At 36.5% G+C, this 25,556-nt stretch overlaps 3 protein-coding genes across 3 annotated transcripts in view; 1 reads left to right on the top strand and 2 right to left on the bottom strand.

The window, feature by feature from the left end:
* Positions 1–17,365, bottom strand: part of numbl (NUMB like endocytic adaptor protein) — a 46,290-nt gene extending 28,925 nt beyond the window's left edge. Inside the window, exon 1 of the mRNA XM_082179502.1 lies at positions 17,141–17,365. The gene's annotated coding sequence lies outside the window, so the exon portion shown is untranslated. The remainder of the gene's footprint in view (positions 1–17,140) is intronic.
* LOC309507061 (uncharacterized protein) overlaps positions 1–24,110 on the top strand; it is a 159,247-nt gene extending 135,137 nt beyond the window's left edge. The window contains exon 2 of the mRNA XM_082181152.1: positions 24,011–24,110. The gene's annotated coding sequence lies outside the window, so the exon portion shown is untranslated. The remainder of the gene's footprint in view (positions 1–24,010) is intronic.
* coq8b (coenzyme Q8B) lies at positions 18,241–25,348 on the bottom strand. Its single transcript, XM_082181178.1, has 15 exons — positions 25,244–25,348; positions 24,466–24,644; positions 24,057–24,386; positions 23,501–23,567; positions 23,088–23,159; positions 22,884–23,003; positions 22,544–22,629; positions 21,331–21,471; positions 21,148–21,229; positions 20,948–21,041; positions 20,670–20,811; positions 20,353–20,460; positions 19,553–19,618; positions 19,139–19,225; positions 18,241–18,972 (listed from the first exon to the last, which is right to left on the bottom strand). Coding segments are annotated over exons 1-15 (1,872 nt in total). The 5' UTR covers positions 25,245–25,348; the 3' UTR covers positions 18,241–18,675.
* Between the last annotated feature and the right edge of the window lie 208 nt (positions 25,349–25,556).

Consider the following 25,556-nt stretch of genomic DNA (forward strand, 5'->3'; position numbering starts at 1 on the left):
CATAAACAGTTGAGAAAGAAAATGCATGTGTAACTAACAGTATAAAGGATCCGTGCATCAGGTCTTAAAGTGACAGCAGCATAATTTCCCTGCTGCCAAATTATGACATTATGCCATAATTATGAGATAATATTAAAAATATATATAAAGCAATTTTTCACCATGGTATCGATGTCAAAACTGTGGCCAGTGAAAATGCTGAGTGGCTGGTAACTTTGGAAAACCACTAGCCAAAGTGGCTTGTGAGCAAAAAAAAGTTAACATCAAGCACTGTGAATAAAAGCCTAAATGAAATCGGTTAAGTGATCTTGTCTTTTCAGAAACCTTGGATTTGGAAAGAAAGAAGGGTGAGTAAATTATAGAATTTAAATTTTGAAGTAAATGAGTGCATGTAACCAGCAGTTTACTTCCATAAGTCCCAACAGAGGGCGGGGACTATGACTTCCCTCAGCTGCCCTGCATTCAGTCCCATCACCATGGAGGGGAGCCCCAGGCTCATGTGAACACACTGGCCCAGTCTGCTTGTTCTCAAAGCCTCAAGGTATAAAAAGCAGCCCATTTGACGCAGAAGCACTGATATCAAGCAGATGAGAGCCTCCGGCGAGGCCCAAAGAGGCGCAGAGACCAGTAGCGATGCCACTTCCTTGTTTGTTCTCTCTAACTCCACTGCATTGAATTACTAAATCTTAGTCTCAAACAACTCATTCCCCCTAATGTGTTTTCTCCCTGCCCTCTCCTCTTTCTCTCTCTGCCTGTTTTCCTCCCTCGTTCTAATTTTCGCTACAGGCATGATTGCGGTCCCTGTTTGATCTGACAAGAGACCCAGAGAGCAATCACACCCAGAGGTCCGTCACGCTAAGAATCCTCACTGTTCGTCATACCTCACTCCAATCTACATCAACACCCCCCAATCACCACCTCCTTCGACTGCATGGCAACCAGCTCCCATGGCAACCACTCCTACAAGGGTTGTATGGGGTGAGTACCAAAGCCTGATGGAAGGAAGAGGCTATGGGAGAAATGAAGCATGGAAATGATGTGCTACTGCAAACACATTTTGACTAATTGTTGTCTTGACACTACTTCCTGGCACATGGTGGGGAAAATTCACAGTTTAACTACGCATAAGTGTCAGGAGAAAGTTTAACATACCTAATGCTAATATTTATACAAAGAATCTCTTTGCCAAATGACCGGGAGTGTTTTTGAAAAATAGCATTCACTGGTTTTCATTGGCTGATAGCAGGGTGTTCAATGGCTGATACAGCATGAAAATTTTTGTAAATTATTAGAAAACTTGCTAATAAATAAATGAATAAATAAATAATTGTGGAACATTTGAATGGGAATTTCTGTGCTTCTTTTTCTTTGTTTGTTCTGGTTACTTAATAAAGTTGATAGTTTAAAATCAATATTAATTATAATTTGTAACCCAATTTACTTACATAATGTGACACATTTCAAAGTGAAACAGGAATTACAAAAAGAATGGAGCCAATGTAAATGCAAATTTACTTAAACAGTTCTTAAATAGCTATTTAATTTGTTAACATTATTCAATAGTCCATTGTGGCCAAAGCGATGACAGTGAAAAAGAAACATCATTTCAGTGGAGGAGCGGGTCATTACTTTTATAGTAAGTAATAGTTACACTTTATTTTAAGGTGACATAGTTACATTGTACTTACTCAAATAAGTACTGAGTAATATTAATTAATGTACTTACTATAGAGTTTGTTACTTGTAATTATGCATAATTTACTGTTACTACTATAGTAAGTACATGTAGTAATATATAACGATGTACCCTTAAAATAAAGTGTTTTTTATTCAGATTTTCTTACTTTTTGTATTGGAACAAAACGGAATAGAGAGTTAGCACTTCTGTTAAATGTCCAAGCAGGCATGTTTAATCAACCGATAATCTCAAAATGGCTAAATACCACACGATGAACCTGTTTTATGTATAAATCTATCAATAGGTCAGAGTTAATGTCAACAGTGCTCACTGACATGCTAATGCTTTCACTCAATTCTCCCCCACAAAGTCTACATTTCCCTGAAAATGTAATTAAATGCCGCTGGGAGCACAGTTCACAGTACACCCAAGACAGAAAATAAATAGACCACAGTGGGAAAGCACGAAAAAAGCCAGTGACTGACAAATGTCAGCATGGCAGGACCTCCAACCACGTCCAAGTCCATATATTGGATAAACACAAAAACTGTTTTTAAATTGATTACCCACAATTATTAGACTGCAGCCGAATGGTGTGATGACTCAAGTATGTTTTATGGAGGTTTCCACCACACTGGTAAGAGTGAGTCAGGAAAAGTGAGTGGAAAGGAGAACAGGCCCACAGATGGCCCACAGCAGGGCTGGGACTTGCCACATGGTTCCTTCTTGACAGCTAGTGGCATCCAACACAGGGAGCAGAAGTGGACAACTTTGTTATGCTAATGGCGTGGGACAGCTGCCTGTGGTCATGGGGCGAACTTAGGACGTCACTGCACGAGTGAAACTAATAAAAAAAAATGCTAATAAACCTATCATCACAGACGACACTGGTTCCTATCCATGCCATTAAATGGCAAAGTTTGTCATAATTTTTTGTCCAAAATTTTTTTTTTATTGGTATATGTGAATAAAAGTCTAAATTATATATATATATATAAAGTATAGTTTTAATATCTCTTTATGAACTTTTTGGTAGTTGGTAGTGGTAGTTGTGTAGCTGTCAATGGAGGGACAGAAAGCTCTCAGATTTCATTAAAAAGATCTTTATTTGTGTTCCAAAGATGAGCAAAAGTCTTCCGGGTTTGGAACAACACGAGGGTGAGTAATTAATGACAGAATTTGCATTATCGGGTGAACTATCCTTTTAAAGAAAGTTTGGAGTTTCCTACTCATTCTTGCTTTGTTTTCAGAGACTTGACATCTGCATGCTGCCGTTCTATTTAAGAAAGAAAACAAAGGTATGCACTTGTCTGACCCTGTTGTGATACGCAACCAAGAGTTTTTTTAAAGGAAGAGAAGTAGAAACCATTATGCTACAAAACATTATCTCAAAATAAACCACCTAAACTGGAAATATTCCAGACATACCGTGTTTGAAAACCTTCGATGTCCTTCAATACTCCAGAATAACAGACGGCTGTTATTTGTGGACTACATTGATTGTGCTTTAGTAGTGCCTTGGCTATAGTCTGGACACTTCACCCAGTGCATTGGATGACCTTCGCTAGGCAGATACAGTGTATTGATTCAAACTAAAAGGCAAGAAGAGCAAAGCAGACAGAATGAAGTTAGCGCTCCATGCTAGACTGAAACGACTGTTATGTCCACCTCTCAACCAGTCAGTGAAAGTCATTTAAGCCATGGAAGCGCACCTTTCCATTAATGTTTTGTCTGGTTGTTAGGAAACAAAGCCTTGCGAGAGAAAGGGGGCCTCTGACTTGACAAAAATTCATTCAACCCAGGCTGAGATGCTTCCTGAAAATTTTCCCCACTTGATAAAAATCATGAATAGTGGTCAATTTCTATTAGAGCAGAGGAATATAATGTATTACTGTATCACTTTTAATATTTTTTTTATTAGAATTTGATGAGAAATTAGTTATTTAATTACATATTAGCTATGTTTACATGCACCCAAATAATCAATTGATGTCTCAATCAATCCAAATGAAAAGCCTTTATGTAAACACCTCGTTCGATCCGACTGAGTTCAATCTGAATGAAATTCAAATCAAATAATCCAATCAATAGGAATAATTAAGCATATAAACACTTGAATTGCACATGCTCATTTCCTCAATTTTAAATTTAGATTACCTTAGATTGCCATAATCAAACACTCACATTGGGTGTGTTCACACTTGTCGGTTCGCTTGGTTCGGACCATAGAAAAGAAGAAGAATTTAGTCCTGGTTCGCTTAGCATTCACATTGGCATTTTAACACCGAACCTAAAGGCATAGGGATATGTTCACAACCTGATTGGTCGGAATTGATCACGTATATTTCGTGACGGAACTTACCAAACATCCAAAACAATGCTGTGTGCTGGGATATCTGCGCGTCTTATGTACGTAGCCTGCATATAATGGTATTTTGAAGGGCTGAGAACTAATGAAGAGCTTATAAAATGTGTAAAGGAGTCAAAATAGCAGCAGGAATGAAGAACGAGACCCATATTTGCAGCGCTCTCGGTCCACTTGTTTGGTGCGTACCAGTGTTTGGATGGCAGCATTCACACTTATTAAAATGAACCGCACTAACAGAGCAATCACACCAGGGTTCGTTTTAATCGAACCAAACATTCCAAGTGTGAACACACCCTTAAAGTTAATCTTCAAAAATCACTAGTCACGATGATCAATTTAACAGTTATCAGACATAGCATGACATTATGAGCTTATTGGCCAGAATTTCAGTGTCAGAAGTTCAATATTTCAAGAGACAAATGTGAGATTTTAGTACATGTGAGATCTTCAATATGAGATCCAACAAATTCAGTCTGGATTCTTCTAGATCTAGGTTTTTGAAAACTTTACCTAACAGACAGACCAAAAAAAGAAAGAAAACTGAACAAGATATAAAAGGTGTGGCTTAACAATGGCTAGGATTTGAAGAGGCTGGACGGGTGTGCATACAGAGCTTAAAAGCACGGATCACAGATGGTCACCGCGTCTCATCTTTCAGCGGGCCCCAGCAAATAATTTGCAGAGGTATGCTGTGCAGCCTTTGTCAGCACGTGCGTCTGTCAAACACTAGCGTGTGTCAGGAACAATGGCTGGACTACAAAGAGACACAGCCCGGCCTCCCCGCCACCAACACAATTGCTGTGAATTGCTAGGCACGCGCAACTTGGAACAAAAGGGAATGGGACTGGTACTGGGTGGCATCAAGCCGACACAAGGCCCACCCTCAAGGTATCTGGCCAAAAAGCTTCAGCATCAGCATTCTGTCAGACCCCGTTCTGTCAGCCTTAAAAAAAATGTTTTTTTAAAAAATGTTTTTTATTTATTTATATTATGCCATTCACTGTTCTGTTAAATTCAGTGTGCATTCAATATTGCATTAAATTGATCAACAGTGACAGTAAAGACATTTATATACACTCCAAAATATTTCTATTTCAAATAAATGCTGTTATTAAATTGTGCTACTTGATTAATATTGAGCAGCCCAACTGTTTTCAACACTAATAGTGATAAGAAATGTTTCTTAAGCAGCAAATCCACATATTAGAACGATTTATGAAGCATCATGTGACACTGAAGACTGAGTAATGATGCTGAAAAATTAAGCTTCGTCATCACAGGAATAAATTACATTTTAAAGTATTCAAATAGAAAATTGTTCTTTTAAATTGTGATCATATTTCACAATATTACTGTTTTTACCGTATTTTTTATCAAAAAAAAATGCAGCCTTAGTGAGACTAAGAGACTTCTTTCAAAAAAAGGTTCAGCAACAACATTCTGTCAAACCCTTAGAAGTTGTGCTCACAGTTTTGCAAAAGCGTGTATGCGTACGAGTCGTGAATGCATATGGAAGCGGGGTTAATTCAGTGGAAGGGAGGTCACACCAAAAGAAAGGAACATAAAAAGATCCTAACAGCTGGGACAGATCTACAGGGATACAATGGAGTCGGAGTGGGGGAGGGAGAGTGGCAGAAGAGAAATGGGACAGGGAAAAAAAAGATGGGTAGACGGGCCACCTTTCTAGAAGCCTGACAGGGGTCCTTTGTTACGGCAGCTGGTTGCAGGAAGGTCAGACCAGCTGTGCTTCCACTGACCCCCTCCCCCCGTCCCGCTCCGCTCCCTGACCAAACACAGCCAGCTGTATGAGGGAGGAGTTAGGGGGTTTCAGTGAGTTTGGGGGAGGGTGTCCACACAGTGTCCAAATCTTAGGACCCTTACATGGCTCACTTCTAAGTGATCTGCTGCTTCTCACTGTGGGATGATTAAGTGCTTTCAAAATGGTTTACAAATGGATCCAGTGCCTCACATTAAATGGCTCTGGACCCCAAAGCATTCAGACTCTAAAGTAGAGGTAGATAGTGACAAACCAATAGAGATCATTTTGAGATTATCTGCATTGCCAACAGTGTCCGACTGCCTGAATAACAAAGGTGGTCAGTCTGGCTAGTATTTCAAAACAGCCTTGTCAAATGGATGGTACACTTTTTTGAGCAATATGTAAATTTACTGTTCTTTAAAGGATCATGCGACACTGGAGACTGGAGTAATGGCTAAAATTCAGCTTCACAGGAATAAATTACATTTTGAAATATTAAATATAAAAAAATTATAATAATACTTTGATATTACTCCTTTTACTATAGTTTTGATCAAAGTGATCAAATAAATGCAGCCTTGGTGAGCATAAGAGACTTCTTTCAAAAACATAAAAATAATGTTTTAGTGAATAAAGGGATGACAAATTGATATTCATCCTAAACTTTGCAAAAAAAACTAACAAAAAAAAACATTTAACACTGTTAAATTATTTTTAGTGTTTTTAAAGATCAACTTTACGTCAGTGTTAAATGACGGCAAAGGTAATCTAAACGTAAAAATAGAGCAAAGGACAATTCAGTATCCAATATTGGCTTTTATGCCAATTCTATCAGTTTGGATCAAATCCATCGATTCCATCAATATGATTGGTATCAATAAACACTGATGAGCCAAAACATTATGACCACCTGCCAAATATACTGTTACACAGTGTCGACCCGCCGAGACATGGACTCTGCAAGACCCCTGAATGTGTCCTCTGGTATCCGTATTTGGCACCAAGATATTAGCAGCAGATCATTCAAGTCCTGTAGATTACGAGATGAAGCTGGATTTGTTGGTCAAGCACATCCCACAGATGCTAAATTGGATTGAGATCTGGGGAATTTGGAGGCCAGAGCAACACTTTAAAGTCTTCTTCGTGTTCCTCAAGCCATTCCTGTACAATGTGTGCAGTGTGCATTATCCTGCTGAAAGGTCCACTTCCACCAGGGAACACCATTGTCATGAAGTGCTGTACTTGGTCTGCAACAATGTTTAGGTAGGTGGCATGTGTCAAAGTTACGTCCACAAGATTGGCAGGACACAGGGTTGCTTCGCAAAACATTTCCCAGTGCATCACACTCCTTCCACCGGCTTGTCGTCGCCCCACAGTGCATTCTGGTGCCATCACTTCCCCAGGTAAACTGCACACATGTGCATGGCCGTCCAAGTGATGTAAAAGAAAACGGGACTTGTCGGACCAGACAACCTTCTTCCACTTCTCTAGGGTCCAGTTGCAACGCTCACGTGCCCATTGTTGGAGCTTTCAATGGCGGACCGGGGTCATCATGCACTCTGATTGGTCTGTGGCTATGTAGCCCCATACAGAGAGTGCAATACACTGTGTGTTGTGATGCATTTCTCCCATAACCATCATTCAAATTTTGTGAGACTTGTGCCACAGTAAATCTTCTTTTGGCTCGGATGAGACGGGATAGCCTCCGTTCCCCTCGTGCATCGATGAGCCTTGGGCGCCCAACACCCTGTCGCTGGTTTGTGGTTTGTCTTTCCTGGGATCACTGTTGGTAGATTCTCACCACTACTGACCAGGAGCAACCCACAAGCCTTGCTGTTTCAGAGATACTCTGACTCAGTCGCCTTTCCATATCAATTTGGCCCTTGTCAAAGTCGCTCAGATCTTTATTCTTGCCCATTTCTCGTGCATCCAACATGTTGATTACAAGAACTGGTCTTTTCTTACCATCTTATCGACCCAGATCTTAATATGTGGCCTAGTTAGGTGATGATCAACAATATTCACTTAATCGCTTTACCTGTGACTGGTCATAATGTTTTGGCTCATCGGTGTATATTGTATACTATCAATCAATACCAATAAATCCAAAGAAATCTCCGTTGGTCTCACTAGTGGAGAAATCTCCACTAGTCAGACAGACTCTGACACAATCTGAATTCTAAAATAAAACAAAGAATTCACAAAACACTACTATGAGAGAGAACACATTTGCTGTGTAAAAGTGTCATATGCTATGCATTGCCCCCCTTCTGAGACCATCTGCCTTAAATCCATAATGCATGTCACTGTATTACCTAAATGATTATCTTATTTTAGCATTAAAAGCTGTTAAAACATTTACAAAGTGAAACTATTGATCCCAGCATCTATCCAGCCTGCTCGTAAACCTCTATGTTATGTTCACTGCTCGCAAAGGCTTTGCTCTATTGATATAGACACATCTCACTTAACCATTTAAAGTCTGCAGAGGTCCTCTTATGGTCTATAAGAATCCTATAATGGAAGCTAAAGTGGCAATCCACAGAGCAGGAACACACTGCGGTCCTGTAAAACGGCGGAGAACCATGGACAGGAATATTCACTATTTTTCAAAAAGAGTTCCAGTAAAGCTCTTATTACACTTCATCATGTTTCCAGACTTCTGCAATGACAGCCTGAAGGCACCGTTTCACAGTGGATATATTTGCAAGTGAAGTCTGCACTGTAGATTGCTAATGAGGACTTGAGCTTGAGGTACACCTATGATATGAACAAACTGAATAAAGACCCTATTAAGAATATTTATATTTTAGACTCTGAATTTGAGGTCTGTCTATTTTTCTTTGAAACTGTTAACTGAATGTTACTCAAGAGTCTTCATTTGTTACTAAAAAGGAAGCTCAAAACTCACAAAACGCATCAAGTACAAATTTCTTATATTCCATCAAAAAGAAAATTTGAATCACTGAAAACTTCCAATGGTTCATTTATATATCATTTATATTAAAATTTATATATGATGATTTTAAAATAATTTGTGAGGACAACCAAAAATAGATACTATAGGGATTGGAATTTCAAGTACTTTTGCAGTTGAGTACTTTAAAACATGAAAAAAAAGCCTTAATAAATTAATAAACCTCAACAGATTAGGTTAGATTCCACAACTATATTAAAAATATACGCACAAACCATAGACTGTAAAAAAATATATGGAACGTCGCACCTCCACTCTCTTCCACTGTAGAAAAGTGAAGCCGCCAATGTCCCAATATGGCGCTGACATCTTGCGCTGATTCGGGACCCGAGTCTGCGCAGTAGTGAGCATGAAGTGGAGTATCAAGGCTCCGCCCACACTCACACAGAGTCGTTTAGTACAGTTTACTGCAGAACAACTCATGTCGGTGTGAAATAAACAGTTATCGAAATGTAGAAATTAAAATTAAAGCACCAATCTCCTCCCGAAAAAAGTCAGTTGGTGCCTCAGTGACTATTTTGCTCAGCTGTCAATCACAGCGGTCAATCATGACGTCAATTTTATAGCATCAAATAACTAACAAAAACCAAATTTATTTTTAAAAAAGAACACTTGCATTTACATCAGCGTGATAAAAACTACATGAAATGACAAATACCATCTTTGGAAAAATTATTATTTAAAGTGTAATTTAATTGTTTAGTTTGTCTCACGTCCCAATAAATTACATGGAGAGGGCGGGGTTTATGACCTATACTTTGACAAACCACCTGGGGGCGTTCAAGACACTTTGGCTTCACTTTTCAGGACTTGTGCGGCACGCTTGGCACAAACACACCAAAAAATTAAAATAAAGTTAAGACTACATAATGGTAAAAATTTTCATTTGCCCTCACCCTGGCATCTATACAGAAAAAAAGTAAACTGCTAGCATACAGGCTAACGAAAGCGAAAAATCCAATTTAGAGGCCATAAAAAGACTTTAATTCTTTTTTCTGAAATATCTCATAACAAACAAAACAACATATGAAAGATCTGGTAAAGGTCAACATCATAAACTCTTAGGGACATACAAAGTTTCGTTGTTAACAAGTAAAGTTAACAACATGCTTCAAATATTCTTTCCAACTTAAATTATTCCCACTCATCTTGGCTAGACTTGCCATTACCATCAGTGAAGAACTGGCTCAGTTTTCTATCATCTGTCTTTTCCAATGCATGGGTGTGGTGTGTTTCGTTGTGCAGCATGCAAAGCAAATCAGTTTGTAAATTCTGAATACCCTGCTAAAAAGAAAACAGCTAAAACACTAGACTTCATAATGCATCTAGGCCTATTGTTTTTTTTTAAAAGAGCTTGTGACATGTGCTTCTTGCTTTTCTAGCTAGCAGGCTAACATTAGCTGTGGTTTATGGCCAGGTATGGCCTGGCAACCCAGAAAGCACAGGTTTCTTGGTTGGAATATAAGACATTTTTACTTGACATTTTTACTTGATGCGTTTTGTGAGTTTTGAGCTTCATTTTTAGTCAAGTAATCAGATCTATTGTCATATCTGTTGTCAAACTTAAGATAGAGTGATGGATATTAATAGGGCTAAATGATTAAATTGATATAAAACAGCAAAAGCTATTATTATTATATACTTTGTCTTAAATCCTTGATTTAGTCTATTTTTTAGTGAAATATTATAATAATAGTTACTAGTAGTAGTAATAATAAACATTGTGCAGACCTACACTGCAAACCTGGAGTTTATTTTTTTAATTAAATAAATAATAGATTTTAATTGCATTCACAATTTTAATCAGAAAAGCCCCCCCTCCCCCTCCCTAAAAAAATAAATAAAAATCATGCAGCCCGATATACAAAAATAATAATAAAATGTTCTATGTATAAAAAAAAGTCTAACTAAATGGTGAAAAAAAGGTCTGGACATGCACTTTGTCATTGCACCCCAACAATTCAGCTTCTTTTCACAATAACTGAACACAAGTTTTACTTATAAACACCTCTTTATACACTACAGAAAAATGAGAAAACATATTTCATATATTTGTTCAGAAAATTCTTTGTGGAATTGAATACGTTCATTTTCTAGCCTCACTCAAACTGAAGAAAAAGTGAAAGTGAGTGAAACCACTACACCATTATTGAGCAAATGCTGCAATAATAGATGATATGGGCTCCGCACAAGACGTATTGATCGAGGGCAGGAGGCTAAACATAAAACGTGATAGACAGATGAGACTTAGCAAACCATGGAAGAAATTACAGAATCCAGCCTTCTTTGATTGTGCCATGTTTCAATTGCATAACAAATAGCATTTTTCTCTTTTTTTTATTTATTTTGTAATGTAGATGTTCTATAGAATTTTGGGACATTCAGGTCTTCACAGCTATACAGTCGCACTGTCTGACTCTGACTACAAAATTCTTCCCCCGAGAAGTTTACATGTTCTGTGTTTACATAGAATAACTTTCCATAAATTCCTTCCTTCCACTTTAGGTCAACTATTTGTGGAAATGGTATAGGTGAGACATGAAAGGATAATAAAATCAGTCACAAAGAAAAAAGCGACAACAAATACAACTTGACCTCAACATCCGTCTTGTGTGAACCGATCACATGTGGTCAGACGAGACAGATCTCCATTTACTACTGTACACCATGACCACTTGAGTCAGATTTCATCAAAGGGAGGGTCTCTGATGCCATTGATTTTGATGCCATTGATAATGTGTAATTCGTCAAACACTCAGCATTACTGTAAGCATCCCTGTTCCATGGACCACCATTCTCATTTTTATTTTCATATTTGGCCTAAAATACACAGTAAAATGTAAAAGTGACTGGGCATTTTGTTTGTTTCCTCTAACTCTTCCTCCTCCACCTCATTCCAGCGGGATCCTCGGTTACAGATGAGAGGATCTGCAACATCTGTTCAACAGCTGAAGACTTCTGGCAGATGTTTGGAAAGAAGAGGATTGGAAACAGGGGAATGTCAGGATAGGCAAAGATGGAAAAGCTTCCACACCCTCCATCATTTGTCTATGTTAGCATTAGGCATGAGTCACAGTAATTACACAGGGCTGGAGCGGCACAAACCACGCCTCCTTTACCCCAGTCACAGCCATGAGATACTTTTAACCTTTCAGACGAGTATTTGTGGAAGTATCTTGGCAATCAAGGAGCATGATGTCTTTTGCTGTGATCTTGGTATATTAAAGCTGCCGTGTGTATTTTTCGATACTAAAGCACTATTCCAGCTCAATGCACATAGACATCTATTAGAATCTAATGACTAAGGCATAGATATATTTCCACTTTGTAATAAATCATGAAAAATATGTTATTCACGAGTTCACACTCCTCCCATGCTGATTGAATAGATCATCTGAACGTGTTCCTTCTGAACTTTAAAAAAAACATATGTTTTTAAAATATATTTATTTACTCCCCAAAATTAGAGATGGTCAAATTAAACACTCCTTTAAACATTTAGCAAGATAACTTATTAGTTAAGCAGTGCTAACTGGTTATCATAGTGGTAAATAAAAACTAAAACTTTCTATTAAAGGCCCACTCTACTAAATTTAATTTAATTCAATGCATTATGTGTCATTTCTTTGTAATTATTTGTAATTTGTCATTATTTATGATGCTAAGCAAAACAAAACTGATAATCTTCCAAAAACTCCAATGTTCAATCAAATCAATTTATCCTCTCAGTCTCTTGTTCACATCTTAAAACTAAAGGTGACTGGGCATTTTCTTTTGACACATTTCAAAAAAAAGTTGTAATGGATGCTATGTCCCTGGTTCTTTTTGAAGTTCCATTTGGTGCCATAAATGGTGCAAAAATTGCACACTGCTGCCTTAATGGAATGAAATGACATCATATAAATCATTTTTTTTTGTTGTTTTTTTTTCTTCAGATATAAATTTGATTGTCTAAGACTTACATTATGAAACACAGCACAGTTAACAGCATGAATCTGTACTGTAGGGTGTGAAATTTGCTTTGCTTTTATCTTCTGGGTGTTGTGGATAGAATTAAAGGCTAACAGCAATGCATCTGCAAAAAAATCAAGCAGTTCCCTGCTGTTTCTGGCATTCGGATGTGGATGCTAAAAATAACAAAGGCATCAGACAGGAGATGCTACTTCATATTTTAAGAGTGCCTCATCACTGCAATCAGTGTGGAATTTCATTTCATTTTGTAATTGCGGTGTCCCTGACTTTGAAGTTGTGCCACACAGGGGAGCTCTCTCTGTCACAAACAGAGAAACACCACTACTTTTATCCATCTCCTGTTTCTCTATCCCTGTTGCTCTCGCTCTCTCACTCGCTTTCTCTTACGTAAGCACATAGACTGCTGCGGATGCTTTACAAGAGTACAAGACTATGAGAACACAGAGCATGAGCTCTTGTAAAGCATCCGCAGTGGTTCTGTTTATGGCTGAAACAAGCTGCTCTGTTCTTACGGTGTTCAGTTTCATCTCCTTCCTTCACGCAAGTCTGTAACCACTGATAGAGATTCCCATCGTCATTTACTCATCATTTAGAAAACAGTATAAAGAAGAACAATTACTCAATTCTCCACAAATGAATAGTGATGAAGGTGCCATAGTGGTTAAGGTCAACATGAAACCTACTCTGAAATGTGATCAACTCTCTGAGTCTCTACCTTTGATTTTGAGATGTTACTTCAGGTCCCAAAAAAAACTTTATAAAACTGTTTACAATCAACAACTTTATGTTAAGTAGTGATGAACCGAAATACATTTTTTACTGAAACACCGAAACCAAAATTAAAGTTTTAATTTTGCTGAAAATTGAAATGATTAATTGAATATAAAAATGTATTTAAGTTGTATAAAAAATGTTGTATTGCACATATCCGTTAAGCCACATTAAAGAGCCCCAAAGCAACATTTACTGTTTGAAAAGTGTAATTCAGTTCAAATGTTCAATCAAATCAATTTCTCCTCTCAGTACCTCGTTCACATCTTAAAACTAAAGGTGACCGGGCATTTTCTGTGGCTGCTCTATAGGCTCTGGAATAGTCTTCCCTTTCCCATAAGATCTTCCCCTTCTGTTTCTATGTGTTAATCCTCTTTGAAGACTTATTGTTTTTATTTATGTTTTAATTCAGTTTAAGGGTGAATAATTTTCATTTGTCCAATTGTTTTTTTAGATGTTTTATTATGTTTTAAGGATGTTCCTTATTTGTTGTACAGCACTTTGGTTTCAACATCTGTTGTTTTTAAATGTGCCTTATAAATTAATAAACTAAACTATTGGGTTTAAGCTTACAAAAATAACTAATGATACAAATGTAAAAAAAAAATTATAAAAAAAACCTTTAAAGCGGTTAAAATGTTGACTTGTATGCTAAAATGTGATAATATATAGTGTATAGGCTACTCTTTATTATATACAGAAATGGACCATGGTGAACTGAGCAGTGTCACTGTATGCGCACACTGTAGGGTTGCAGAGACTGGGCTATAATAAAATTAATATCTAGCCTACTCGAAGTGGTTGTGTATGATTTGCCAATATGGGACAGCCTATATATATTCACTGGTCAAAATCGGGCCGACTCTCCGAATTTTTTTAAATGTTGGAAAATTATGGAGAGGTCGTGAGGTGCTCGTAACGTATTCGGCTCTGCTCGTTATTCCTCTCACAATGCAAGCCGTGACCATAGGGGCCAGCCTTTAATTAGTGAACTTACCTAAATATTGAAATTATTTGACTGCAAGTCTAGATCTACAGTACGTGTTACACTCTTTAATTCAATAGAAACATTTTGATCCTAAACAGATTCCTTTGCAGAATCCTGACACATTGCCAAGCATCACTATAAATTACCCATTATGAGCACTCAGACGGTAAAGAGCTGTATCACTACCAGTTGAGATCTCACTGTAAAGTCCATTTAAGTGCAGACATACATAATTTAAAGACATGTACTAGTGGATGTGTTATGATATTCTTAACGCAGAGAAAAATGTAAGGTCTAAAAGCAAGCGCTCAAACGTGTGCATGACGTGTAAAGGTCGACCTTAGAAATTGAGCTAAACTACTTTGATTTTCACAGCTGAATGCCATGCACACTTTGATGTGATTACTTTGAATGACTCCAGGACTTTCCACACAAATGCAGAGGAAACTGGGAGTCATTTTTTCCAAGTTTTTCTTTTTTCCTGGCAAAAGATTTCTACATTCATATAGCTATAAGTAACTCTTATTGCAAATCAAATCCTAATACATGAATAGTCACACACACACACACACACACACACACACACACACACACACGCATATATATAGTGGTGGAGCCAGTACAAATACTGAACTAAAGATCTTAACTGCAGAAGCACAAGCACACAAAGCACAAGCTTGCTGCCACTTGTGGTACCATGTGGACCAGAAGATGATCATTTCATTTGATACATTATGAAGGCCTGGTGATGAGATAAGCCACAATCCTTTGTCAAATTATGAGACATGACAGTAAATAAACCAAATCACAAAGGCACAAATCACAAAGACACAATTCACCCATTGCAATTGAAGAATGGCTCAGCAAAAAACGGAAATGGCTTTTTCAAGCAAATGCTCTCTGTATGGCGCAGAATTGTAGTCCATTGTTTAGAAGTCACACCCTTATTATTACAAAGGAAATGACATCCTTCTCCAGTGCCACGGCTTAGCTGGCAGCCGTCTGATTGCCCTTCGCCCTTATGCTATTGTAGTTTCAGCTGCTGTGTCCTCTTGTTCATCCATCTGGATAACAATGGGGCGCAGACTTACACCACAGACACGCGGGACAGACGGTACCCACTCAGGACAGTTAAAAAAAAACATTCAGCTGTTAAGAGCAGCAAAGAAAAGTTGCTTACAGGGTACTTACAGTTTTTGTGTGAATTACTTTCACACCAGCCCAAGAAGACTGTACACAAGGGGAATGAATAGAAAATAGCCTACAATGATTCATATTCTTGAACAAGATTTCTTAAACTAGCCCATATATGCTTGCATTTTGGGTTTAGCAGCGCAATACAACCAAAAATTCAGGTGTATTTAAAGACTGAATTAGTATTTTATTTGACTAAATAAATGTATTAAGATATAAGTGGACTATATTAGAATATATAAAGTATATGTAAAGGTCAGATAATGTAAAAAGCTCCAACAACCAGAATAAAAATAATAATTAAATACTACCTTAATTTAAGTAAAAATCAAATCAAACTGGGATCAAAGTCACAACCGGCAGTACTGATGAAAAGAATGGAGCTGAACTTCTGAACACATGAGAAGAAATGCCAGAAATTATTGTAGCAAGTTAAGTGGATGATAAAAATTATGTAAAACTTGATGCAACACTGACGTCTTATGATATAATGTAATGTTGGCAAACCACACCAGACTTAAAAGATTTAAAGGAATATTTCACCAAAATGAAAATTCAGTAATCATTCTGTCATTCTTCTGTGAAGATATTCTAAAATATGTTTGTTTGTTTGTTTGTTTTTTCATCCATTAAAGCCAGAAGACTCCAATGTGGTTTTGGACCTTATTGACTTGGATCGCATAGGCAAAAACAGTTGTAACATTTTTCAAAATATTTTCTTTTGTGTTCCACAGAAGAACTACTTTCTAATACTTTAGTCCTATACACAATTTTGATTTGCCAGCATAGGCTTGCCAATCCATTCAAGTATGACTACATCAACTAAGAACATTATATCAAGATAATTAATTTTATTTGTGTATTTAATCATTCTATGCTGATTATTATGTTGCTGATATTGATAGTCTATATAAAGCATCTGTACACTGCAGTCCTGTACTCATATTTCATTGAGGGCTCTGACAAAACTCCTCACAGTGTAAGGCCTAACCATTATTGATCAAAAACAGTCATCTTATTATTGATGAGGATGGCTATGCGTTTCTAATAAAGGCATAATATCACTCTCAGGAGAGACACCTTAAATGTTACATAATTTTACACTGGATCATGCTATTATCATCTATCATATAGGTTGTGTTTTATGATGCTGTGTCTGTGTTCAGAAACATCTGGACTCAGTCGCACTTACATTCTTGTGTATCCAGAAAAGGAAGTCTTGATGTTATTTTTTTTTTTTTAACCCCATCATACCTTAAAACTCTAAGGGAATAACTCCATTATTTATATCTTCATGTTTTATCATAGATGGATCTGATGAAACAGATATGAGCAGACATGCAATCCCAAACCACTTCAGCTGTATTATATGATATCCTAAAACTATAAATAATGCATGTTAAATGAGAGCACAGTTTGCCATTGGGACTTACCGAATAGAAGGATACTACAATGAGTGTCCGTGCCGCCTTTTGTGTAATCCAGAGGAAATATGGGGGAAAAAATTATTTAAGATAATTCTACATCAGAATTCCTCGCGAAACCGACGCTCTATTAGATGCACGTGGCCTGAGGCGCTTCGAATGGTCGTAAATTTTAAACACGGTCGTGAGAAATGGACGGATTTTTGATAATCTCTGCGTTTGTTATTCAGTGAGCAGCAGTCACTGGCGCATAGACTGCGCTCCTCCCGCGGCTCCACCCGCTAGCCCCGCCCAATCGACGAGCCCATTGGCGCACACGGGCGTTTATGCTAATTTTCTCTTCCCGCTGATGTTCAAGAGTCTGAATGGGACCATACAAGTATCCAGACGGCAGGCATAAAACACCGTCATCTAGAGGCCAAACCACACTTTTCTGAACGTTACCATTTCTGTATTTTCATAAACAGTTTATTTTTATTTTTTTACTGAGCGATTGTTCATAGTTACTGACTTTATAATTTTAGAACTAACAACAAAATAATTATTTGTTGAAAAATAAACAAATAAAAATATTAAAACAATACTTACCTTTACTATTATATATATAAAAAATAGAATTGATAATAAATACATGTAATACTATTACAATTGTGTATGTATATATATAAATATAAATATATAATATAAATAATAAACAGATCAAAACATAAAGCTCTGGGAAATTCTAGAATATTACCATATTCATGTACCATTGTATTTACATGTATTCCAAGGATTTCCAAAGAATACTATTGGTACTACCATGGAACATGTGGAAAACATGGATCATATTTAGTGATTTAAATAAATAACTAAATGGATAAATAAATAAATAATCAGAAAATATGCCGAATATCTGGGTGTGACCTCAGATTTATAATTTGTTCATCTTTAAAGTAATGGATAATTATCATATTTATGTATCATAGTATTTACCTCCGTTTTCACAATATACTGTATGTTAGTGGTCTTAATTCAGTGGTCTTAATTCAGTGGTCTTAAAACTATACAAAGACAGTGTAATATTTACTAAACCATTATTTACTAATATTTACTTTCTGCTACACCAGTTATGTCACATACTTTTAATGATGAGAAGAGAAATACACACATTGACTTTTCTTACTTGGTATAATTTGAAACATGATGTTGCAAATCAAACCGTGCAGTCAAATTCTACTGTTAGATTTATATCAATCACAAGAATTCTGATTTGTAATTCACTCCACTGGAGTAAAATCGTTATATTCATTGCTTATAGTGTCATAACTTTAAAAGCTTAGCAATGATCATAACAAGGACCTTGTTAACTAATTCTAAGAATATCTACCTTTGCATTCAGTTTTTTTTTTTTCAATCAAAGAAAATAAAAGGGAAAAAAACAGTGACACAATTGAACTTTCTATGTTTACATATAAATAAACATCTTGATCTTGATGATCTTGATGATCTTGATGATCTTGAAGTTCTTGAGGGATTAAATGGTCACATATAACCCTCAAAACCTAAACCTGCGTGCATCTTTCCTGTCGTTGACATTTGTAGGCATTGTAAATATCAAGGAACATATTTCGGCAGGAAATGTGGGCCTTTAGCTTGGAACAGATGAGGAATGAGCCAGCCATTTTGCGGTGCAGAGAGTAAGTCTCCTCTGGAGGAGGAGTGAGGCGGTGTCGAAGCATGACAGGGATCAGGCTCTGGATGCGCTGTGTGGTACTCTGAGTGCCAAAGTCAAACACTTCCGTAGAAGCAAACGCTTCACCAAGGATCATCACTGCCTCCACGTGTGCATCCTCGAAAGCCTGAAGAGAATAAGACCATTTTGTTAAAGAGGACAGTCTAGAAACAATAGAGACACTTACATCTTTAAATCTAGGGGGAAGTAAAGGAAAAAGTGGATAGAAAATATGCAAGACAGTAAAACTATTGGGCATGAGTATTATAAGCCAACCATATAAAGCCACAAACCTTGGCTTCGAAACCGGTAAGGAACTTCAGGTCTTTAGATTTCTGCAGAACAGTTGTCCTGTCTCCGACTGATGCTGCATGAACCACCTTGAATGACAATCATTTGAAAAAATATATACATTATACACACTTTAAGAAAGATACATAAAAGGGAACAAAGGCAGTAATGATGTTCTTTTTAATAATTACCAGTATTTTTGCATCATCTTTTGCATAACAACATTGTTTTTAAGTTATATGGTGTATTTTATAATAATTCACATATTTATTAGGTTACTGTATGTGTCTATGATGAAAAATAGAGATTCCTCTTAATAACAAATCTCAAGATCACTTCTTATGCAAAGCCCCTTCACATCCCATTCCAGTCCTACCCACTAAGGTGTTGTGTAAAAATATTCCCAAAATCTGTACCTCTATGTAATCATCTGTGAATGACTCTGGGTAATCTCGGCAGGCTCCAAAGTCCAACAGAAATATCTGTTATGATGAAGAACAAATGAACAAATCAAAGTCGTACATACTGTTTCAATGGGGAGAAGTGGAAAGGTCTAGAAGCACCCTGAACACAAACAGACATGCAGTTAAGAAATTATGAAAGAAATATGGAAGTTAAAATATACATTATATACAATTTTGAAATATTATCACATTTTTAAAATAACTGTTTTATATTAATATCACTTTAATATAACATTATTATAATTTAATAGCAGTATTTTAAAATGTAATATATTCCTGTGATGGCAAAGCTGAATTTTCAGCATCATTACTCCAGTCTTCAGTGTCACATGATCCTTCAGAAATCATTTTTTGACCAAGAAACGGTTATTGTTATTCTAGATGTTGAAAACAGTCATGCTGAGCAAACCTTGATAACAGAAAGAATTATAATCGTCTTAACTATAACTTTTGATCAATTTAATGCAAACTTGAGCATTAAAGTATTAATTTCTTAAAAAAATAATAAAAAGTGATCAAGACCTTCAGAGCTGATTGGACTGAATAACACATGCACACAGATTAATAGTTTTGAGTAATACAGAATATGTGTGTGTGTGTGTGTGTGTGTGTGTGTGTGTGTGTGTGTGTGTGTGTGTGTGTGTGTGTGTGTGTGTAAGATGATTAAATGGGTTAATGTGAAACTATAGATGAGCAAATACATCTGAATTTGCATACACACCTCTGTCATCAGTACCTTAGTGGTTGCTCACCTTGTTCTGTTCACTATTGTAGAAGAAGTTGGACCAATTGGGGTCTGTCTGCATGAAGCGGAACTCAAACAGCTCTCTCAAACACAACTGCAGGATGTTAAAACTTATCTACCGAATAAAGGTGAGCAAGAATTATTTTCTGAAAAATCATTTTCACAGTGAAATAAAATAGGATATCATTAGATAAACAGTATCAATATTGCCAAATCAGGAGAAATGCTATTGTAGGTTATTCACACAACTCTTAGGTAATATGCAAAGGGTATATCTTTGATTAAAAGCTTATTGCAAGTGTCTGTTCTCTGTTTAAAACTCACCTCATTTCTAGTCTCCTGATTCAAATCAACACAGCCGTCCAGTGGAACTCCATTAACCAGTTCCATGGTGATCACACGACGACCCGACAGCTCATCAAAGACCTCAGGGACCACGAATACTGGATCTCCTTCAAGCAAATTCCTGTGAGAGTCAATAAAAATAGTCAATAATGTGTAATAACAGTCAAAACATTACCGACCCCAAACTTTTGTTATTGTGGTTAATTCAAACGGTACACAATCCAGATATTTATTATAAATTAATATTTATTATATACCTGAATCGCTTTGCACACTCTGCCTCTCTCTTGTAGTCACACTCCCATGCCAACTCCCTCTGAAGAACCTCGAGACTACTGTCAGCAAACAGACCTGTTCAAATAAATCAACAGCAACTGACATCCCACACAATATGTATGATTAAATGTACCAAATTTTTGAACTTAATATAAAAATGAAAACAATTGCCAGTGCTCACCATCAGGCAGCACAACACTCATCTTCAGAACAGACATAAGATTGTTGATGTCACTATGAATGCTCTCAGCGACACCAGGGTACTATATGAGAAAAAAAGAAAAGTTTGTTTACACAAAACATCAATATATGTTGCAAAACATTAGACTGCTGAAACCAGAACATGAAAAATTCTGTCTAATACCTGTATCTTCATAGCAATTTCCCTCCCATCAAGCAAAACTCCATGATGCACTTGACCAATGGAGGCAGCGGCAAAGGGTTTTTCCTCGAATGATGAGAGTTTCTCCCTCCATCCAGACCCTAAGTCTTCCTCAAGCACTTTCTGCACATGGGGTTTCAACATAGTTGGTGAGATATCACAAAGTGAACATAACAACATCTGAAAAACGTCAGTTAGAAGAAACTATTAAGGGTTAGAAGCAACACTAACAACTGCCATCAGTGTCATATAATGCGTTTTTGTTCGTATTTGCGAAGTCACTTTCGTCAAAGCAAGATGGTGTTGCACCTTCTCTTAATTACCTACACAAAAATACAGCAAGGTTTTTAAACTCTACTTCTAGAAAATGAAGAACAAAGAATGTGCATCAGATGTGTTTTGCTTTTTAATGGTTTTAATTTATGAAGCCACAGTATACTTTATCATTGCTATATTACAATGCTATCATATTTTGTGCAGGGAATTGGCTTATTTTGTAGTAGATAAAAAAGCCGTTTTTCACAGACAAATCCCAAACTCATACAGATCAAGGCTTAATAAAAATCCAGAGCGTCGCACTCATATTTACCACTATGTGATGGCATTCATGTGCGTTCAACTCATAAATGTGAACCAGCTGTATAAAGCACTGACACTCCCTTGTAGCCCATCTACGAAACAGAATTGTTATGGTTAACTAAAACTATATAAAAAAAAATGTGTTAATAGAAATAAATCTAAAATAAAGATGAGAAACTTTTACAAAATTAGAACTGTTACATTGGTAACTGACTGAAACAAATAAGTTTAAATTGATGTACTTAAAGCTAAATAAAAAAAATACAAAAGCAAAATTGCTAAAACAAACTAAAATTATATAATAAAAAACAATTAAAAATGTGAATAAATAATATAATAGTAGCATATAAATAATAACACTGCTATGGAAATTTCTATCTTTATTTCAAGGTAGTGTCTTAACAGTATTTTTGATGAATATTAAAACAGCTTGTTAGTAAAAAGAGTCTTTCCAGCATGGTGCTCATTAACCCAATTATTTCAAGACATCAAGGCAGTTTTTAATGTTGTGTGGTTAATATTTTATAAGATCATCATCATCACAAAAAAAACCCCCAAAAACAGAAGAATCTTTTCATAACACTGCATCAATGAAGTAGTAACCACTGTAACTTACATGCATTTGCCAGGCTGGCATGAAGTCTGCACTCTGTCGAACCCTCTCAAATATTTTCTGCAGTTGTGGGCTAATGAAGCTATTATCTATTGAGGACATAAAACATTTGAAACATCACAGAGGAATATTTCCTAACACCACAAAAGTATCTACTTCATTTTGTGCCTTTGGAATGCTTTAAATCATATTTTGTGAAAAGCAACAAAGGACAGAAAACATCTGGAAGAGTTTCAAGCTCTAAAATGGGGCTCTTGAAACAGGAATATTTAGTGTCATCATTTATATGAACAATTGAAAGCATTTGGTCCCAAAGTATTCACAATAAAATTAAATTACATACCCTGAATGCTTAGCATCTGTCCAATCTTGAGGGCCGCTCCTCTGACCTTACACAGTGTGTTCACTATTCTCTCTGCATTGGCCTCTGACAGGAGGGGAGAGTCTAAAAGAGCCCCCATCTCTGAAAGTGAAAGACACCAGAAGAAATTGGACTAATATGCCCAATAACAGTTTTAGAAACAAGGCAAGGGGTACCACACACTACCTGAGCGTTTTCCTCCAAAAGACTGTTTTGCAACCTCAGCAATGGCTCCAATGCCAAGACCAACCACTAATCCTACAAAAGAAAGCAGCAGGATTATTATGAATAGGCCAATTAATGCATTATTAAGGTGCGACCACATTTATCAATAGTGTAGCGATGTAAGAAGCCAAGTAGCTTTCTGTTGGTCAACACGGCAAATCTACACAACCAATTTAACCCCGATGCGAAATCCACTTGGGGAAACCTTTCACTTTCACACAAAATTTCCCCTGAACAGAATTTTACCCGCAATATATATAAAATTATAACAATATTATAACAATGGAAATTAAAAGTAATACAGCAATATAGAGGTTTTTTGTGTGTGTATTATACAGTCTGCAGTGCAAATAATAAAACTGAAAATCACTGACCCCCAAAATTGGCAAGGCGACTGATCCGCGTGGCAGGTACCTTCCGCTCTCTGGCTCGCTCGCTAAGCTGCAAAGCATCAAAATCATACGGCTCAATAAAGTCTACAAATGAGCAGCACATGCTGAAAAAGAAAACTGTAAATAGACACTTTTCATATTAAACAATATACTTAAATGACAAATACATTCCAAAATCCCATCAGAGGATCTTCAATTTAAATTTTATGTGATTTTGTAATTTTTGTTAGTTTTTTATATTCCTATTTAAGTTTAATTAATTTTTATTTCAGTTGTAATTTATTTAATTTGTATTAATCTTTTTTTTTTTACTTTTTTTTTTTTAAGTGCTTCAACTTCGATCTGAATACATTTCTCATTTTCATCTAATATTTATGTTTTATTTTAGCTTAATTTCAATTGTTTTAAATGTTTTAATAGTTTCCAATCTAATAGTTTTAGTTTTAGTTAACAAAAATAAATTTTCAACATATATTAATTGTAAATCACAAGACAAGTTTTCAGCATATATTTCCAATGTTAACATTTAAAACCTCACCTTTTGCCGTACAGGTTTGGAAATATTCTGCTTTGTCTCCCGCGCCTTTTTAATGTCTTCAGGGCTTAACCTGGCCACCACAGAATCGTGGACAAACCTAGTGTGGTGATGAGACATTGATACGTGCAGAAATCGAGTGTTTTGACCAGGCCAACCAGTTCCTTTGACCGTGCCAGTAGGTGCAGCAAAAGGCGTCTCTGATGTTTCACCCCTTCCATCTTTGCTGGAAATGTCTGGGGGCATTTCAGAGCCGACTGCCCACTTTGCTGCTTCATCCGGGTCCATCTCCTCCCACTTCTCAATGTCAGGAAACTCGTCAGTCTTGGGAGTCTGAAAATGTCCATTTAAAAATAATGTTCATTCATATCTATAAATCGGCACAGAGATAAATCTTTATGAGTTCACTAACCACGCTTCCTCCCATTACAGTGCCCATCACACCCTCGACCGCCTCCGTTGCAGCTTTGACCCCTGCACCAAAGGTCGAGTTACAGGCCATCAGTCGGAGTTGTTCGCCCTGAATGTTGGCGAAGGCAGCACCCACCTTGCTGGCCCCCCTCAACACCTGCAGCACTTCTGCCAACATCACTGAAAATCACAGGTGCAGATGAACCTTCAAACATCATATCATTACTGAAAAGTTCAGAGCAGGTAGTTGTTTTAGTATTATTTATATACTATTATAGTTTATTAATTAGTTTTCAATTTTGATGTGTCTTTGTCATTTTAATTCTTTTTATTTTTTATTTATTTTATTCCGTTTTAGATTTGATCTATTTCCAGTTAGTTATTTAGTGCTTCAACTTAATCTTATTTCAGTTAGTTGCTTTGGCAACATTTCTCATTTTAATTTAGTTTAAGTTTTTATGTAATGTTAATATTTTGTAATATTATAATATTATGTAATTAATATTTTAATCGAATCATTATAATATTATGTTATATCATATAATTTCACTTTGCTTGTCATTGTGAAACGCATGCATTTACAATTTAGCATTTGCAAATGTGCAATTAGGCTTGATGTAAAGTTAAGGCACATTACAGTGCATTTATCCAATGTCCAAAGTCATTGAGATGGGCATTAATAATACTATTGAATATTTCAGTATTAAAAATGTATCCCATCAAGGAGCATTTAATAAATAAGTACAGAGGTGTAATTTTTTAACAACAATAATACTTACTCGTGTTGAGAGATTGGTATCCTTCTCAGCGTCTGTGAGAAGTGTCCTTTCTACTGCGCACACCTCTGTCTGTTTTGCAACTACTACTACCGGACACGGAAAGACTCTGGTGATTGACAACTGACATAGCCAACCAAATTTGCAGATATCAAAAAGGGGTTGGTTTTGCTGCTGACAACCAATCACAAGCGGAAAGCAAACACGTTTAACATGGTAACCATAGTATCAGTTTTGACATACACGTCTTGGGCCAATAGAATTTGGTCGGAGCGTATCCGAATGTCTCAGTGACCAATGATCCGGTGGAGGATTA

Source organism: Leuciscus leuciscus (genome assembly GCF_965113295.1).
Source record: "Leuciscus leuciscus genome assembly, chromosome: 9".
Taxonomy (NCBI): Eukaryota; Metazoa; Chordata; class Actinopteri; order Cypriniformes; family Leuciscidae; genus Leuciscus; species Leuciscus leuciscus.